At 39.6% G+C, this 20313-nt stretch overlaps 1 protein-coding gene across 3 annotated transcripts in view; it reads left to right on the top strand.

The window, feature by feature from the left end:
- Window positions 1–20313, top strand: part of GNAL (G protein subunit alpha L) — a 202704-nt gene that overhangs the window by 130829 nt on the left and 51562 nt on the right. For all 3 annotated transcript variants that reach the window (XM_075728270.1, XM_075728272.1, XM_075728271.1), the window contains exon 5: window positions 9645–9742. In XM_075728270.1, the coding sequence (XP_075584385.1) occupies window positions 9645–9742 (98 nt within the window). The remainder of the gene's footprint in view (window positions 1–9644; window positions 9743–20313) is intronic.

Raw genomic sequence — 20313 nt, 5'->3', positions numbered from 1 at the left:
ATTCACTGACTGGACCTTATATTGACTTACAAGAAAATGAAGTATGGTGTTACACAAAGGCTGAGGGGTTAAATAACTGCAGAACCAGAAGCAGTAACAAAACGGCTGTGGGTTGATTTGCCATCCTCTACTCTGAATGGACTCAGCTCTGTCTAGTCTTCCCTGATTAGATAAAGATTCAAATTTTGTCATACAGAATCTGTACACTTTTGCAGCACCATTAGTACTTTTAACAAATAAACAGCAAGCAAACATCTCCCAGTACAAGTGACACGCAGGTTATGTGTTTTTCAGTAATTTTTCCAGTTTGAAAGCTCAGTGCTCTACAAAGACAACTCTGTAATCAGCATGTTGATCACAGGGATAAACCATCTGCTACCAAATTTTGTAAAGTCATGACATATTTCTGATTTTTTTATTTGGTCAGTACCATAAAGTTTTGTATGTTGTTCAGCACTTGCAGATTTATCTCATGGTTTGTCATCATCTGTTGTCCACAAAAAATTAAGGGAATTATAACAATACTTACCTTTTTCTTTTTACAAGTGCTGCAGAAATGCAGCAATGTTGCAGGATTGTGTAACACACCTGTAATTACTTTCACAAATAATCTGAGAGGGGTTTTTTTAGAATCAAGAGCTTTATGTGCATTCAGGGAGAGGTCCTAACATAGACAAAACCAAAATACCTTCAAGGAAAAGAATGTGCGTGAGCTTTGCATCCTTGGCACAACACGTTTTTTAGGCACTGTGTATACTAAGTAAGTTGCTTAAATTATTTCTCCTACTTTCCTTAGTAGAGAGCTTGATGCCCCCCTCAAAATAGCAGGTAGGCAGCAGCGTTCAAGGATTTGTGATGGCAGACTGAAAGTTGAAATACACTATTAAAATGGAAACTAGAAGGTTGAATCAGAGGTTTTGAAGTATGATAAAAGCGTCATTGTCTAGCTCAGGAAAAAAAGCCACTATTTAATAAGTAGTGAAGAAAAAACATGCAAGTGCTCTTTGGCTTACAATGGATTTTTATCTTCAAAGCCTATCTTATCCACAGTGCTGGCCCCAAAATACTGTGAAAGCACAAAGTCATGTTTTTATTTTGGTTTTTGTTAGTATGATCTAAAGAACTTTCAGGCCTTTTTTTAGCGTTTGACACATATGAGTTTGAAAAATGTATTAATATATTTCTCAGACTTTGTAGATGAGTTCTGTGGTCTATGAAAGTGAACTTGTTGACTTCTATAAAATAAGATGGCAGATGGAACATGTTTCTAGCAGGCAGAAATAGAACTGCTAAGGCAATCAGGCTGATACGTTAACTGTACGCACTTCTTGGAAATGTAGTGTAGAGTAAGAACTTAAAAGTCAAGTCACAAAAATAGTTCAAGAAAGGGATGTAGAATGTACTGTGCTGGTTGCACTCCTGGTTTTTGAACATTGTCAACGAGCTCCACAATTCATATGTTTTGTCTAGCTGCGGTGGGATGTGGTAGCTATGTGAAAATGGTGCTTTTTAAATAGCTTTATAAATGCTGTTTGTTTCCCCAGCTTCTTTCCTTACACTTCCAAGTTGGATAAGATTCTCTTAGGAGTTAATAAGCTAATTTTGTTTTCTTGGAACATAAGATGCCCCAACACAAGTGTGTTCTGTGAAGGTGGTGTTTACCATCCTCCCATGTTCAGTTCTAATGAACTGAGGCTACACTTAGTGCAGACTGATCGTGCTTCAAGGCTGTTGCCTCCAGCCTAAAAAAGGCAAAACAAGTCCAATGAACAGGGAGAGAAGGTAGATCTGGATTCTGTAACTCTCTGATAGATCCAAAGTTAGGTTTCGGAGGAGGGTTAGAGGCCAAACTGCTGCTTTGCCTATCAGAATGAGTCACTAACTAGCAAAGTAATTGCATTGATTATTGCACACCCACGAATTACAACAGAAAATACCTTGCAGGGGGTGGAGGTTGTACTTTTCCTAAAGGTTTCTGTATAATTAATCTACCATAAGTGCTGGTTTTTTAGAAACATCTGAACCCTACTGTTAAGCATGGTCCTTCCATGCAAGTTGACCGCTCCTACATGGTTTCAGTGTTTCTCATGCTATTGCTTGGGTGCTGATGAAGGTTTTGACACCACTGCTCTTGGAAGAATCCAAGTCATGTATTCTGTTTTTGTTTTTAAATTGTAACTCTGTTAGCCTGTCTTTGTTGCGGGCATTAGGAGTTTGAGCAGCTGCATTTTGTATACCTACAGCAAAACAGCTCCCTTGTTAGGCAGGACATTTCATAAAGGATTAAGAAGTGGAGCTGGCTGAGCCATAGGGGACACACTTGTCTCATAAACAAGAGGCTGATTATCAAGAGACTGTACTTGTTTGTGGAAGAGGTAACTGAGCAGGCATCATTCTCTCTTGCGTGTCTCACCTGGTACTTTACCCCATAATTTCTGTATTAAGTCCATTTAAAATTTTTCGTTCCTACAGCTTACAGTTGCACTCAGTAGCTGTTTGGGGAGGAAGAGTATGTTTAGTAGAAAATGAGTCGCTACACCTGGCACAAGCAAACCAGTAATAATTGCAGGCACTGGGGCAAGTTGTCGCTCACTGTCCGTTCTATGGGTTTCTTGTAACATCAGTTTACAACTGCCTCAGTTGAACACTGGGTTAACATTCAAGTTTAAAGTCAGGCTCTCAAAATTAAGATTGCCAATGCAACGCCTCTATATACAAGATTATGCAGATAGCTTTTTAGAATTTTTTTTTCTATAAGGCCCTGAGCCTTGCATTGCAGAGAAAAGCCTGGGCAACGGAAAATAAATACTATACAAAAAATTGCAATAAAATATTGTTTGTTTGACTTAAATTCATCTCCCTACTGCCTACCTGATTTGTCACATAGCATAGAAGTACCTTTTTTTATTCTCATCAGTCATCCTGAAGCCCCAGGTATTATTCCCTCAAGTTTATTCACTCAGCAAGTTTGCATTATCACTTTTATTATACCTTATTTATAGTATTACTATACATTCTTAAAACAAAAAGCAGGTGACTTATTCTTTGCTACATCCTAAAAACTCTTAGCTATTGGATTATATTATGTTTAGCAGCCATGTATATCTTACAGAAAGATAATCATATGTGATTTAAAGGCTTCACGAGATTAAGAAACTGCTATGTATAGCAGTACCATCCTATTTGGAGATTCAGAGATGCTTATATAGGGTAAGCATGATGGTAGACTGCAGAAATACCCAGTGTACTGGGATGTGTCAGTAGCCTCCACAAGGAGAAGTGTTTTCTATCCTTTGACCAGATTTGTAGCGCTCTCATTATTATATTGGTCATTATGTTTAGAAACACAGAGATTTTTCTCTGTTGGTTTTTCTTCCCTTCATTCTCAGCAGTTATGTTGTAGAGAAAGTTAAATTTAAAGCAGAACCCAGTCACAACAGCAATGTTGGGGAAGTTTGTCTCCGATTCCAAATGCACAAGTCTTGAATTAATGAGAAAACTAGTATCACGGAAAAAAGAGAACCTAATGGATACAGGAGTGGTACTCTTAAATTTAAGTTGGCCTAATCTTAATCTAAGTATCTGAGAACCGTTTGCAGTGAGCAGAGACTGCAGAGGCTTGCAAGAGAATCCCGGAGCTGCAAAAGTAGCTTTTGCTTTATCCTGCTAAATTCCAGGTTTTTCTTGGCTGAAATGTAAACATTCTAAAATTGCCACTCTTCTGTTACTTGACATGGCCTATGCTACAAAACCCAACAGAATACCGATATGCTAATCTGATATGCAGCAGACCCCTGTGACACCCCCAGCAGCCACAAAGCTTTCTGGAGCGTGAGGAGGGAGCTCAGCCGAGCTTCCCTTCACCTGGGATGCTGTCCCTCTGGTCCTCCCCCAGGCACCGCGTGGAAGACGGCTTCCTTACAGCTCTCGGGGAAGTGGAGAAAGCGTTAGAGTCCTCCCTCCCAGTCATCTCCCGCAGACCACGTTGCTGCCCATCCTCCCCCGTAACAGCACAGCATCCTCCTGCTTGCTCTTGCTGCCAGACTCAGCGGCTTGGGCTGCAAGCTGATGGATCCGGTTGGGTTTTGACCTCGGATGTGGTACACACAGAAAAGGATCCTTAAAAGGCTCTTGTTTGGATTGCGGAGTCAAACATGTCACATGTAGAAAACCCTGAAGGTAGTTTGCCTATGCAGCCTTAATTTGACTCCGCTGGGTGTCATCCATACGGTGTTACGGTATTACCCATCAGTTCTCACTCTTTTATTCCACAAAACGTTTCCATAGCTGAGTGGATGGGAGACTGGGACTGCCTGTATATCGCCTGTCCTGTGCATTGGGAAGTACAAGGGGGGTACAGCCTGCTCCCACTCGGTAGGGAGGCACGTACCTTCCTTCCCATATGAATTCTATGGATCATCTTGCACTGCAGTCGTTGCTGGGAGTCGGGAGGAGTTAGGGTGGGTATTTTTAATGCATTGTGTGATTTACTTTTTGTTTGGTTAAGTATGTGAGAGAAGTAGTAACTGAAATTGAGAATAGAAGTGACGACTTCATTTCACACCCACAGTGGCAGAACTATGAAAATGTGTAACGTTTGCCAGTTCTTTAAATGGTTGTCAGGCTAATCAGACAGGTTTAATCTGTGTTTTAGATGAGAAATTGTCTTACAGTCCTGAAGCTTAGGAGAATAAGAGCATGAATTTTGGCTTGAGGGACATAGATCTTATTTCACATTGATCTAAGCAGCTGTTTCCAGGTTTATAATATCTTAACAGAAGAAATATGCAGAATAGAAAATACAGTGGAGTCCTCCACATCCCAGTTTCTGGGAGACTGAAAGGTGACATCAGGATAGCTATTAAATGTATGCTCCTTCTGGAAGGAAGACAGAAAGGAATCTTAATAGAATAAAAATTGTGTTCCTGACCTGACATGAACTTCTGTGGTTTGTAAAGCAATTAGATTAAAAGTTCTGTTTCCAAAATACATAAAGATTTGTTCCTGAAGATACGTCTTTATTTAATCATCACTAATATTTATTCCCAATTTAGGCAGCTGAAAAGTTAAACAAGTCCATTTTTTAGCTACTTCAAAATTTTTTGTAGGAGTTATAAGGGGGAGGAGGTTTCTAAGGTAACCTACCAATAAATAAGTTTATTTCCAAAATAAGGAAAATTAAATTTCGAGAACATGCTGTAACTCCTAGTAGGACAAAGTTGAAAAACAGTGCTTTGAGACTTAGCTGTAGTGCATCTGCGTTTGTTATCTGTATTGGTTTCTTGGAATGCTTTGTATAGGAATATATTCCCTCCTATTTTTTCAACCTAAAAATGTTACCTTGGAACAGGTGAGTAAAAATATTTCTACAAGAACTTTTTAAAATGTAGTAAAAAATACAATACTGTTTACATCAGTGATATCAGCTCAGGGTGTTTCTACATTTATGTACCTCTTAATTTATTTTGTTCTGAAAAAAAAAAGAAATCATAACCTGCTTATGTCACTTTGTGATTTTTAGATGATGCATGAATATTTATGTATAGCAAAAATGATCTGCTAGTGAAAAGGAAGCTCGGGAATGCAGGGCTGAGTTTTTTGGATTGTCTCAGGAAGAATGGAAAATTTCCAGATAATTTTATATTAGTTAATTAAGTATAGTCACATCTTCATTTTGATCACATCAAAATTTTAGTATTATATGGTCTAACGATGGCTAATTCTTAGGTAACTGGTGTAAGTTACTGTGTGGAAATGTAGAAAGTACCTGTAATTCCTGAGACCTGTAACTCATGAGACCTGAGGCATCATTATTTACTTCTCTAATGCTCTAATTAAAATACTACATCAAGAAAGATATTAATAATTTTATTTTGTATGTATATTAATAGGTGCAAATATTTGTATGCCTCTGTCCCCGAGGAAGAGTTTGGATGAAACAGCTCTGTTTTGTTTGGTGTTCATAGACATGTCATGATGTAGGTGGTTTTCCTGCTTTCAGCAATAGTGCGTTATTCCTGGTTCTTTTCAGTATACTAAATATTTTTAGCAGATTTCAGTGACTTTGATCTGATAGAGGTCAGCTGCATGTGCCTGCAAACCAAGTGCATCAGATACCCCTAGTGATTTTCCATGTCCCTGTTTTCTCCTGTCCCAGCTGAGGTTTCTTAAAGGACCTGGCTCGTGAATTTCAAGAACTTCTGAACAGCCACTTTCCAGAAGTCAGACCCTTAAGAAAATCTTAGTTTGGCCATCTCGGAACGTAAGCTGCTAAGGTCACAACTTACTGTTAAACCCTTATTTGCATTGTACTGACCTAAGGTAAGGTTTTGTATGTAGTTCCTTCCCCCATCAGAAACTAGCCCATCTTCCTTTATCGGCTGGAGCAAATCTGCATTCTCCGTCCTTTGAATTACCCGGGCTCTTCCCTGCGACAGGCATTGCCAAATGTGGCTGCCACCTCGAGAATACTCCAGCCCCAAGAGCAGGCGCTGCAGGGTGGGCTTAGCCCAAAGCCCACACCTTCATTAGCTCACCGGTGCCCGCTTGCCAACGAGGTGGCCACAATGTGGCCATGGCGGGAGGAAGAGGTGACAAGCATTGGGGTCTATAGGAACGAGTCGTGGGGACTGGGGACCAGGGGGTGGTTTTGATGTGGTTTTGACATGTGTCAAACACATGTTTGACATGTGTGAGCAGGATCCTCCTGTGTGCTTGACTGCGCGCTGTGGGAGCCTTCAGCAGCTGAGGAGAAGAAGTACTGAAGAACTTAGAGCAGACGAGAAAGGGGTTAAAAACAAGTGTGAAAAGTTGGATCATGGTACTTGGTGTCTTGAAGTGAAGCAGGATTTTTCTGGAAGGCTTTAGTCACCTGGGAAAGAAGGATCGGGTAGCTGTGTGGGAGGCAATTTGCAGGCAAGTGTACTCCTCTGCAGTAGATCGGTACATTTTAATGAGGTAAGTATATTTGCTCCGTTTTATAGGATTTGCTTTGGACTAGCAGTCTGGAAGCCGTTTTAAATAGACTGCTTTGAGATATAATGGTCAGGTGGAAATGTTTGAAGCATATAATATGGAAACCCAGTATTTACAACGTATTTGTAGGGTCTCAGAAGCTGAGCTGAAAAGATTGCCTCTTTTCCAGAAGAGATTTTTAAGAGTAAAGAAAGCTCATACAGAAGATGTAAAAACAGAAGTGAAGTTAGAAACTGCTGTAGCTATGCAATTTTATTTATTTTTTTATTTACTTATTTATTTACATCTGCAGCCGTCTCTCAATCCATCCCACCCCGCAGGAAAAGCAAGCTTTTACACTGGCATCCTTCTCCTCTTCCCGTCCCCTTCCCATAGGCTGCGTGGGGCTGAATGGGGCCATTTTTTAGGTGTAGGTTCCCCTCAGAGATTGCCTTCTGGGCGGGTGGGAATTCCCACCCGCCGACGGCGAGGAGGGGAGGGTGGGCACGCCACGCTTGGCCGCCGCACCTGCAGCAGCGAGCGCCTGCGGGAGGGCGGGCTGAGGCTGTGCACCGCCGTACACGCACCCATCGACGCGGTGGGAGAGCTGCGTCCTTTTGCCTCGGCACCCTGACACTTATCCGGAGCTCGCTCTTGCCATTGACAAGGCAATGCCTTTCTTGGGACAAAGATGCCAGCAAGTGAGACGCATTCAGCTGATGCCCTCAATACCAATCAAGCATAAGCTTGAAGTTTGAGGAATGTTCCGTGTTTTCTGATATTTGTCATTTTGTCTTCTCCAGTTCTTTCTTTTTCTTGTAATCATGTGCTCTGTTATGTGTGTCCGCTTTCTCCTTCTACTTATTTAGTTTGATATCTTGTCCTTTCTTGAGCTTGTTTTTGCTTTCTTTCTGCTGTGGGAATGCAGAGTTTATAATAGCCGTAGCATAACTTCAAAAGGTGGATCTGCAGTGTTTTAAACAATCATTACATAAGTCGTTAAAGTAACAAAGACAAAATAAACATGTCCTCACGACAGTGAAGAAATAAATTCCAAGGGCAGAATAAGCATCTGCCAATCTCTAGTGTTGCTTCCTCTCTCCTTCCAAGACTTTCTGCGAAGGTTCTTCATGCCTGCTTTAACATCTCCTTTTCTCTAAAGTTTTGAAAACTTCTTAAAGAATGGGTTTTTCTCTCTCTCTCTACATTGTGCACAATATAGTTGAAAGAAAAAAGCATTTCTGGGGTTATTCAGGACCTCTGTAGCCATGTTCAAAGCTTAACTGAATAATTTGCAGTACTAGTTTGTTCTGAAAATCTTGCATTTTGCCTCTCCCTGCAAACATCGCCAGCAGGTCACAGGCAGTTGCTGAGGGGCAGAGTGTCACCTTCTGGGGCACCTCACAGGGGTGGTGTGCAAGGTTGGGAAACCCGTACAGAGTAAAAGTGAACTTAGGGTGCTCCCAAGATCTTTCACTACGAACTTCGGCTTTTAAGAGAAGTTTTTAATCCTGAAAAAGTGTGGGGGAGGGACTGGCAAAGAATTTCAGAAAGTTTCAGAATTCAGATATTTACACAATGTTTCAACATGATTATGAAATGAATAGTGGTATTACACCCATTTTACACAGAGCCAAATTGAACCGTGGAAAAGCCATTTGTTAGGTTTCGCAAATTTATGACTGACCAGAGGACTCTGATGATTTAGTAGCCGTGTTGAGGTGTTAAGAGACTACAAACAACTTCTGTGTTTAAGCTGACGTACTACTTATTTGGTTTGAGGGAGGAAAGACTCAGTCATATAACAAAGGAAATATTAATTTGTCTAACCATTCTTTGTTTGATTGTAGAAAGCGTTAGCTGGAAAAAATCAGTTACGGTTTGACTTACCCGTCATGATATAACATAAAATGGACTCCCAGCTTTAAAACGAGCTGGAGCGTGTGATGCTCTACGGCAGGGGCTGGAGGAGCCAGCAGGCAGGGTCGGACCTACTGCTCTGCGTGTGTGCATTTTGTGCAACAGAGCTATGGCTTCACCATCACCCAGGACGGCTTTGATTCCTCTTTCAAATAATTCTCAAATAAGCTTGCCGGCAGCTATTTCTGGATTGGGATGCTTGGGATAGCAGCTAGGAAAAGCACGTTGTGCCAGGCAGCTGCTTGGCGGAAGCAGTGTTGAGCAAAGTCTCTGAAAGTCTTGCAATCAAATTATTATGTTGCATGAGAAAATACCAAGCAGCGGAAAGTTGTGTTTTTCAGGAAAAATTACACAATCTTTTTAAAGTTACAGACTGGTTCTTTCTCTGGGAAGCTAATGTTTATAAGCTGAGCAGCTTTTTGCATCACTTTTATGCCTTTTCCATGACAGAAGCATAAATTCAGTTAAAAATTAAGTTTGCGTGCTTCTAAGTAACATTCGTACTTACAGTGAATTTTATATATGGACTGGGATGAATTTTGAAGACAGTCTTCATTACATATCATGTACTGGAAACTGTCAGCAGCCATATGTTCAGTATGTTTTACTGCAGTTTTGCTAATGTTTTTTGCTTTTCTTCTTTAAAGGTGTAATCTATCATTCTGCAAAAGTATAGAGCATGAAGGTTGGAGGGAGGGAGCAACACATAAAGATTGGGGATTGAAAAGATTGAAAAATGTTCTCTTATTTGTTGTATTTCCAATTTTCAGGAATTCTTTGAACATGCAAAAAAGCTCTGGGATGATGAAGGCGTAAAGGCATGCTTTGAGAGGTCGAACGAATATCAACTGATTGACTGTGCACAGTAGTAAGTATTTCTTTTTATGGAATTAATAGCCAAGAATGTAATCACTTACAGCAAGTCAGAACATACATTTTTATTAGCAAGATCTGGGAGTTTTGCAATGCAGCGGTTAACATTTTAATTCTCTGTATAGGCCAAGCATGTATAGCAAAAGTAATTGGTGGTTTTATCACAGTTTGCCATTACTATACAACTAAATATTTAACAGCTAATAAAGTTTAATATGAAAAAAGATCAAATTAAATAATTTTAAGTATCTTTATTCTATTTGAAATACATTTGCATAAAATAATTTCAATTGAAACTATTAAGTTTTAAAAATGTAGAGCCAGTCTAAGGAAAATGCTTTATTTTAAATTCTGAGATGCAGACAGAGCTGAAATTGCTCTGTGTTTTCACATTTCATTAAGGCCTCTGAGATTTTTACCTAACCGGCTGCATACCTGCATTACTACTATATTGGGGGGGGGGGGGGGGGGGGGGGAATGATAAGCAGTCTTGAATTAAAGATAGTAGTACATTTGGTATTCTCTCCTTCATATACATAAAGTGAAGCAGTATGTGTGTGCCTACCACAGTCATAATCCTTAAACGGGTTCATCTGATTGGAAATGTTCTGAGAAGAGATGCGTAGTAGATTGTGAAGGTGCAAATCATAAATGCAGAGCACATTGATGAAAATAGATTAATCAGGAAATAGTACATTAACATGCCAGGGCTACAAAACTCAGCTGTCCTTGGTAATCATCCAGCTCTGAATTAGACTTTGACCAAAAATACAAATTTCATGTGAACTGCTATTGCAAAAATGTGTACTAGTACAGTTGCTATGTGATTTAGGGTTTTCAGAGAACACACTCCAGTGTGTTATGATTTGTCTAATTGGCAGTATGGTTGGCAGCAATGCCACAAGTCTGTTGTAGCGTGCAGTGTTTTGTTTTTCTGTCCTCTCTGCTCTCAGTGCCGAGAAGCAAAGGAAACGGGCCGTGTCGCTAAATGACTTGTCACGCTTGTGCCACAATGGGGAATTCCAGTGCTGCAGGTTATAGTTTCTTTTCCCTGTTTCCAGACTATTTTTGGGAAAGAGAAGGATCCAGTAATGATTCATCGGCACATGGAAGCGAGGGAAAATTACATATGTGTAGGAAGGATCTCATTTGACTTCAGTGGACTGTATTTACCAAAACTTGGGCATTTGTTCACAGTCCAGAGTGGCTAGAAATGAAAGCAGTGGTTGTACACAAAATCAAAAATAGAAGGTTGTCTTAAACTGTGATCAGTGGGTTTCCCCTCTGCCCTCACTCACTGCCACCACCATGGTACAGATCTGAGCTATGCTTCCTGAAAAGTCCAGACTGACTGTTTACGGTATCTATTAATACACTCAAATAAGACATCAGACCAAGAAAATAGAATAATGACATGTATTTAAAATATATTAATGTGAAACTTACTTTACTGATCAGTAAAGGTTGATGTGTCTCCCACTCCTGCTTTGGAAAATAGTGCTGAAAGGATCAAGCAAAAAAGGAAGACACTGAATTACAGTATTAATGGTACTGCGCTTTCCCTTAAAAAAAATTATGCCTATCTACAGGCTTTGACAAGGAGAAGAATGTTAAGTCTCGTGTTATGCCCAAAACCAAAACACAGATGGCAAAAAGAATGGATCTAGAATGAAGTCCACTGTCCTGAAACATAAAACTAAATCCTACTACCTTTTTTCCTAAAAGCTTAAAGGAAGATTATTGGGTTTTTTTCTATGTATCTTCCCTCCATATCTTCTAACTGGCTTGCTTTTTCTTTATTCTGAGGTTATTTATTATAGTAATAAATATAATGCTTGCATAATTCTTCACCTTCAAGATACTTAATGAAAGAGTGTGTCTATGCTTTCCATTTCATGATCTACCCGAAAATGTAACAGCTAAGTGACTTGTCCACATTTACAAGCCTTCAGTCTTAGAGCAGAGACTTGAAACTCGGGAATACCCATGTTATTGGTCTGATCAAACAGCCTTTTTCTCACAGGTATTGATGATTTAAAATGGTGAAGTGTAATCTTAACAGAAAGAAGATACTGAAAATACACCCAACTTTTATCTGCCCCCCCCATCATTCCTTGGCAATTAAAATGGTACCAATACAGTCAATGAAAAGGAGATTTAAAAGTTGCTTGTCTTTGCTGCACGCGTGTATTTATATATTGCACAACAACAGTAGTTGCTTTACCCAGAAGAACGTTTCTGTGCTAGCATTGGATGGACTTTATTCAAGAGTGGTGGGGTCATGTCTGCCTTGTACCTGACAGAGCATGTGAGACTAGGTTAGGAAAACGATTCTAATACGCGCATACATTTTCTTATGTGCACTTAGAAAATACTAACGGTGAGGGTGCTGTCTTTCTGGCTCAGCAGGAACGGATGGCATTTCTCTCAGGACCTGTCCATGGCCATTTTTAACTGGTAAAGGAAAAAAGGGAAGAAGTATAATGCTGATACACATGCTTACTGTGGGATTTTGAAACATCTGAAGTGTTTTCATTACGCTGGCTTGGGAGAAAGTATCCCACGCCATCAGCTAAATCTTAATCTTTTCCTTGCTAGTGAAGGAAGAACAGTATCAGTAGGTCACCACTAATTTCTCTGCTTAAAAAAAAAGCAAAGCAAAACCAAAAAAAATCCCAACATGTGTTAAAAATGTCATTGGATTACAAGTTGGGTGGCTGACTTAAAATACTGAAAAGCATTATTAGCAAATTATCAAGTCAGCATCCCAACTTCCTGACTGTTGAGTTACAAATACAGTGTATTTTGGAATAGTTTAATTTGGCTACAGTACAGAGCTTCTGTATTTTTAAAACTTAACCTAATTTTCTTTATTACTGTGGGAAAAATATTTTTCTGGAAACAGAGGTAGTAGAAAGACACAAAGGCAAATGTTTTATTTACATCAGGCCTGAAAGTTGCTTTTCCTTGATCTTTAATGCCCTTTTAAATTACCAGGGTACTGTTCCTTCATAGAAACGAGGATGAGAGCCTGCCTGTCAGACCATTTTAATATTCTTACATTATATCCGCACTTCTTCTAAGTGTCATGTTGCTACATCATGTGATATTTGTAACAAATATGAATCTGTGGCCAAGCTGGCAGTCAGACCTTGTGGTCTGACAGTGGTAAATGTATCATAAGCAAAGTTCTGAATTGTTCTTTATCACTAACTACAAAGTTATTTATGTAACTGTTGGAGGGAGAAGTATTGCATGGCCATCAACCATATTTTTTCCTTAATGTCCTTCATATATTTCTTTGACATTAATATCCTAAAACTGGCAGGTTATTATTTTCCTTGTTTTCTGATTTAATATTTCTTTCTAGTTAAATTTCAAGTTTAATTTCAAAAAAATTATATTTAATTTGAAAAGTCAATTGGATGTAGTTGTGTCCCCATTTGACTTATCTAGATTTCAGCAGGTTGTTTTTGTTTATGATGATAAAACTTACACCTTACTTTGGTTAACTTTAACTTATTTTGAACTACTGTGATTATGTCCATATTCACATACTTTATATTCAGCAAATTCTAGGTCTATAAGGGACTTTCAGATTGTGGATTAGTGCTGTCTTGTCATTGAACTGCCTAGTATATAAATAATAAACCAAAATACATTCATTAAAAATTTCACGTAATTCTGGGACAGTTTTCTGAAAGCTAAACAGTTACCTATAAGATGAATGCAATCAATTTTTTAATATTTCAGTTTCTTCATATTAGTTATTGAATGCCCATATTTTATTGTGTCCATGGAAGGGAACCGCAGAGCAAACTTCTGTGAATGTAGAACAGATCAAAACAAATAAAGGTCCAGGTATGATGGCCTTCATTTAAAAAAAGACCCAGAAAAAGACTTGATAAGTTGATTATGCATCTTTATAAACTTCATACATTTAAGTAAATGAATTTATTTGGCAATGAAGAGGTATAAAATTTCCTTTTAACTAATAGCATACCACAAGGTAGAGTTACAGGTTGTAACCACCTGTTTGGTGTTGCATATGTAAGTGGGTTGACTTCACCCTAATGTTGGTGAAATCGTTTCTGTATTATGAGCTCCCTTTCTTCACTGCAAACCATACCATGTGCTAATTGGTGGATGCTCTAGCAATCCCAGAAAAGCTACTGAAGTTACTTTTTGCTTAGAGATCTAACACGTGTGCCCACAGACAGCGGTGAAGTTGAAGAACTTGCAGAACATCAGTTGTCATGGGGGATATCAGGTACCCCCAGTCTGGTGATGTCCGTCCATTGTTTTGATAAAGTAAGAGTTGAGTTATGTTAGTTTTGATTAGTCACATGTCAGTTATTCAGTTGACTGGGTAAAATTAGTTGATAGGGGATACTTACAGTGCTTAGACACTGTCAGTGAAGAGGTGGTAGTTTTAGAGCAGAAGAGTAGGCAAGCAGAACTAGGCACTTTTGAAAGGGGAGAAAAAAGACAGAACCAGAATATCGAATTATCTTTTTAGGTCACACACAGTTTGCTCAAGGCATCGTTGTTAGAAAAAAAACCCGACTACTTTCAGGTTTATTGGAAGGTTCCAGAGTTTGATTTTGTCCCATTGCTTTCACACGAAAGAACAGTGTGTGCATGCATGGGTGGCCCTAGCTGGAAGGTTGTACTTCGGCTTACTGAGTTCCTCGCTGTAGGAAGTAACCCAAGAGTTTAAGGGAACGCTGCCTTCAGCCAGTAGTTTATCCCAGTTTGTCTATCAATCTTCTTTCCCTGATAAAATATGCCACTTCTGATATACTTATGTGTGAAGGCCTAAATTGGTCTCTAGGCAAACATTTGGGCTAATAAAACTTGATTATGCAAGTTCTCAGGAAAGCAAACACAATGGCCAAAGAAAATTGATTTTATGTTTAAGCTAATATAAATGGAAAAGACACACCTCGAGTTCTTTTTCCTTGCAGTTATTCTGTCTTGGAGAAGGGTGTCAGCCAAATTCTGAGGCATCTGTCCTGGTATTAGGTGGAGTAATTAAAAAAAAAGTTCTTTGTGGTGTTGTCCACAGATTCAACTCCTGATATGAGAAAATGGATAATTTTTTTTCTCAACAGCAGCCCTTCTTGAAACCAAGCATATTTCTGACTTACCTTGTGCTCTCCTAGAGATTAGGTTCAGTCACTAGCATGGACATAGTCATCCCTAAGTTCTCTTTTACAGTCTGAGGTCAGAAACCTACCTTGGCATTATCTGCTGCTTTTGTCTAGTGTGGCACTTCAATCCAGTATGTTGGTATGTACACAGGCTACACACATGACTGTAAATAAATATGAGCATTAGTGCAATTCGTATACTTTCACTTAGTTTGGCTTCATGATTTGTTACTTAATACTGCTTCTTCTAGGGATTTTCCTAGAAGATTGGATGTGTCATACTCCAAATTGGATTCTGCTAAAGCTCTCACAGAGGCAGGTCACACACAGGCTGCATTGACGCAGTGGCAGCTAAGTCCTTCCTGCGGTGCCCTCCCAACACCAGTCCTCAGTGAACCTAAGCCACCTGCAGCAGTGCCAGTTGTTCTCCGTGTTAACCTTTTCAATGCCAAGGTCTTTATTCATTCCTAATTCTGTCTCCTTTGAAAGTGCCATATACAGTAATAACTCCTGGTGTCTCGACGGTATCAAGCAGGTTTTTTATTCTGACAATGTATGAGGCTTCAGCTTTCCCAGCTTTGGAAGCAGAATAGCAGAATTGCTTTTTTTGTCTCCTCCTTATCATTAGAGAGTGGGAAGGAGGTGCTTTCTATCATTTCAGCATTTTTGTGTGTTTTACAATTTCCACCATATATAGGATTAAATCTGGGGATTATGCCCTGCTTTGTGTACTTGTTCATGGGCTCTCCATCGGCATACACTCTTCAGCTCGGTCTAATTTAAGAACACTGGAACATGAAGAATAATAATCTCTTGGGCACCCTTGAGATCTGAGTTGAAGTTTTGCTGAAAAATTCTACAAACCACTTAATATTTTGCATCAAACTGTCACTGATAATTGGCTGTATCAATGAGTGACTGACTGTTGCAGCCCATCAAACATTTTTTATATATGCCATATCGTGCCTTTGTCAAAGGAGGTACGTGGAATTGGTGCTTTCAGTTGGATTTGTACACTCTCAGCCCTGTCCCAGGTTTCTTCATAGTAACTGCTGTGTAGGAGTAATTCAGGTAGTAAAGGTCACCTGAAAAATAGATACCTTCCAAGGTTGGATGGCAGGAGCCCCACAGCACCCCCGATCTCTATTGCTGAAGGAACTGAGAACAGTTTCTTCATCATTTATGTTCTCCAGGAAGATGACCAACAAAAGGCCAAAAGAATCTGACCTGGTGTGCTTACGTATAGCGTGACAGAATTGCAACAGAAATATAAACACAGTTATTGTTAAATAAGAGACTGTTTTCTAGTTTATGCAGTCGTACTTTCTCTGAAATCGTTAATCCAGCAGTCTATATTTAAACTGACAAATAACAAAGATCGATAATCAGAGTATCTGCACCACTTAGGGAAAAAATGGTAAAGAACTGTAAGTCTTTCATTTTGTCCCTGGAGGAGCAGTGTGGTATCTGTGTGTTCTGACATCATTTGAGACAAAAGCCAAAATTACTTCCTTTAAATCTGCTGGCTTTTTCAAACCGCCTGGGAGCACTACAGTGTATGACACACCACCATCTCTGGGGTTTGAAAGATTTTGATGTCCTGTTGCTCTGAAACACGCAGCTTGCGTGCTAAGCATCCCAGTGCCAGACTTGGCCCTCGTTAGGACCATTATGCCTGTGTGGAGGAAACAGAAGCAGAGAGGGAAGACAGTCAAGTGTGAAGAAGGCCGACAATCAAGTGGCTTTTTGCAGATGTCCGTCCTGGAGCATGACATGTCCAGCCTTGGGTTTGCAAAGTCCTGTTTGTGCTTTCTCTGTTGGCTGCGTACTTTGAAGACATCTCGATGTTTCTTTGTGCATGCCTGAGAAAGTAAGGTGGTTCACTGAAAGGGAAGCAGGCCCATGAAATACAGCTGCTGAAATCATGTTTTTGTTGTGGAAAGGAAGGGAGCAGAGGGAGAGTGGGAAGGAGTAGCTCAAGGAGTAGGGAGGAGGAGAGAACTTGTCTTGCATAATGATCAAAGACTCATGGTCTAAACGTTTTTGAAGTCCTTTACAGATGGCGGTAACATTTATTTTCAAATGTAACGTAGTATGACTGTGGCTTCAGATTCATATTTGAAACATGCTTTTTATTGGCAGACTAGAGCCAGAAGGTGTGAAACAACTCAGAACCTCCTTCCATCTTTGCTTTTTGTCTTTAATAAAATTTCTTTCATCATAATGGACGGTGAAGTAAATGTGGATGCATGTATGATAAATTAAGGTGAACATACTGATTATAAGCTAGAGGATATTATTTTTAAAAGCAGTGATTCTTTTTAAACTCGGTAGCTGCTTGTTATAGGACAAATACTTTTTACCTAGAAAAATGAGGGAAAGTATTAATTATAAATGTTTCATTCCTCATGTAACTGAATTTTTTATGGTGATATGGGAAAACTGTAATAATACGATTTTCTTCCATCTACAATTCTGTTCTGGCTTATATATAAACAACTCACTGTGATGATGAAGTGTCTTCATTTTTCTTTTTAAGATCTCTTATGCAGTATCACTTTCAAACCTTAAAAATTCATTACATAAGTTAGAAGCAAATTTTCTTTGGTTAATTCGTGAACAGGTTTTCTCCACTTACCTGATTTAAACTATAAACCTTAACGAACCAGTAATTTGTTATTTAATGATAGAAAAAAGAGAGGGGTTATAATTATAGAGTAATTACTTTAGCCTTACTGATGAGTCTTCTAAACAGAGGTGGTTGCCAGATAGGACAAAAGTCATTCTCCAGTGTGTAATGCTTAAATTCTTCACTGTTTACTAACTAGTAGACCACAGTCTTGAGAGGCAGAATTGTGGTTTCTTAAAATACACACTGGGAATTCTCTGAAATTACCTTTTCATCTGTTGCTGTGATTTTTTTGTTGTTGTTCCCCTTTTGCCCTCACTTATGAAAGAAATCATTAGACTTAACCAATTCTGTCTTACTTTTGGTAATGAAAATGTGGCCATGATGTTATAGTACTAGTTAGAAATACAAAAATATGGAAGAAGCAGCATCTGTAGAAACACCCAAAATGCCTTTGTATTTTCAGTTTGGAGGAAGTAGCAGTATGAAAATACCATTCACAAATAGCCAGTATGGCATATGGGCATGTACCCGCCTGTTTTAGCCACTTCAGTTTGCAAATGCTTTCCATACCTAGAGAAGACGTTGACAGCAGCGTCAACGGCAGCGGGGGGTTGCACGCTTGGTGTCACGGGGGACATCATCGTGCCTGGGGCTTTTAATTTTTTTGTGGCTGGACAGCTGCCCAGCAGAAAAGGACCTGGGGGTGCTGGTTAACAGCCGGCTGAACATGACCAGCAGTGTGCCCAGGTGGCCAAGAAGGCCAACAGCATCCTGGCTTGTATCAGGAATGCTGTGGCCAGCAGGAGCAGGGAGGTGATTGTCCCCCTGTACTCGGCGCTGGTGAGGCCGCACCTGGAATACTGCATCCAGTTTTGGGCCCCTCGCTACAAGAAAGACATTGAGGTGCTGGAGCGTGTCCAGAGAAGGGCAACGAAGCTGGTGAAGGCAACGAGCAGCTGAAGGAACTGGGGTTGTTTAGTCTGGAGAAGAGGAAGCTGAGAGGAGACCTTATCGCTCTCTACAACTACCTGAAAGGAGGTTGTAGCTAGCTGGGTGTTGGTCTCTTCTCCCACATAGTTAGCGACAGGACGAGAGGAAATGGGCTCAAGCTGCATCAGGGGAGGTTTAGATTGGATATTAGGAAAAATTTCTTCACGGAAAGAGTAGTCAAGCATTGGAACAGGCTGCCCAGAGAGGTGGTGAAGTGTTCAAAAAACAGGTAGATGTGGCGCTTTGGGACGTGGTTTAGTGGGCATGGTGGTGTTGGGTTGATGGTTGGACTGATGATCTTAGAGCTCCTTTCCAACCTTAGTGATTCCTAGTTTTTGCTTTCATTAAAAAATAATCCAGCCACCAAGCCAGGAAACATGAAATTAATTATTACTCTATGCTTAATTGGTTTAGTGGTGGAGTTGGTAATGTTAGGTTAATGGTTGGACTGGATGATCTCAAAGGTCTTTTCCAACCTAAACAATTCCATGATTCTATGAGTCTATGATTCTAAGACAATAATTTTTCTCAATTAAAAAATGAGAGAAAACAGTTTATAAACACAGCACACTCTCTGTCTTTTAAAACTTAGTATGACAAGTATTTTTTCCTATTAACTAGTTACTATTGGAGAAGCGTGTAAGCAGCCCTGGATGGGCTGCTCAGACACAAAATTAAACCATACATTTTCCCACACACTTCTGTGTGCATGACCGTCTGTTTTCTGCGGTTTTAGAACAAGCAAAAAGGTTGAAAATGTAAGGCAGAAAAACATAAAATAAACCTCAATTTAAGGTAGTAATAAAGTCTAAAGATCAAGCGAAGTCTGAAGACCAAGCAAAGTTATGACAAAGGCATGAAAGTACACTTGACTCTGTTTAAGACATTTTATTAAACATTTCTAGTTTCCTTTGAAAAATATAGCAATGCTGACTTTATTCTGTTGAGGAAAGAGTTCTTTCCTCCCTAGTCAAGAATATTTTTCAGTTTTTCCTGAGTGCCTGGGGAATGGTTTTCTTAAGTTTTTTCCTGACCATTTGCACGCACGGTGTAATAGTAGGTGCAGGACATGCTAGTGTAACACGGCAACTCAGCCCCATTTGGAAATACGATCCATTAAGCGAATTAGGGGATTGCAAATAGGTCTGACAGCTGAGCTTGTCTGCATTTAGTTTTCTGTGTTAGTAGCCTATATTTAATTTGGAGATATTTTTTTCTGTATCCCTTCTGCAGAGGTAAACTGCAGACTTTCAGAGGCTTTTGCAAATTGTATTTGTAATACGCACTTCAAGCACTTTTAGAGCCTGAGCAAAAGCCTCCTAAAGAATCAAGACACTCGGCATCACCCTCAGTATATATGCTCTTAAAACATTAATATCCTTCAAAACAAAGAGTGAGCATTCTGTTGCGTTTAATAGTAAAGAGGAAAGGCTGTGTTTACATCACAGCGGTGAGGACAAGTGAATAGGTACTGGTACAGGGCTGAGTCAGTGAACCGGCACAGGGGGCCAGTGTGACTGGTGAAAATGGCCAGAATCTGGGATCTTGAGCAGGGGGAATGGAAGGCTCCTCTCTAGGACTGGACTTCTTTGAGGGACAGTTTGTTTTAATTTTGTGTATTACAGATAGTATGAGATCTTTTTTAAAATATATGAATGGAAAATAACAAAGTTAATAAGCAAACTTCGAAAGTTGCCTTGAAAGTTGATGTCTGTCTGGAGTTACAGATAGCTGCCAATAAATAGAACCTTAAAACCTGTGTATTCCCTACTATCAAGTCAAAGAAAGAGT

The sequence above is a fragment of the Pelecanus crispus genome, chromosome 2 (assembly GCF_030463565.1).
Source record: "Pelecanus crispus isolate bPelCri1 chromosome 2, bPelCri1.pri, whole genome shotgun sequence".
NCBI classification, from domain to species: domain Eukaryota; kingdom Metazoa; phylum Chordata; class Aves; order Pelecaniformes; family Pelecanidae; genus Pelecanus; species Pelecanus crispus.
The sequence above is the reverse complement of the archived record's forward strand: the minus strand, read 5'-3'. Positions and strand labels throughout refer to the sequence as shown.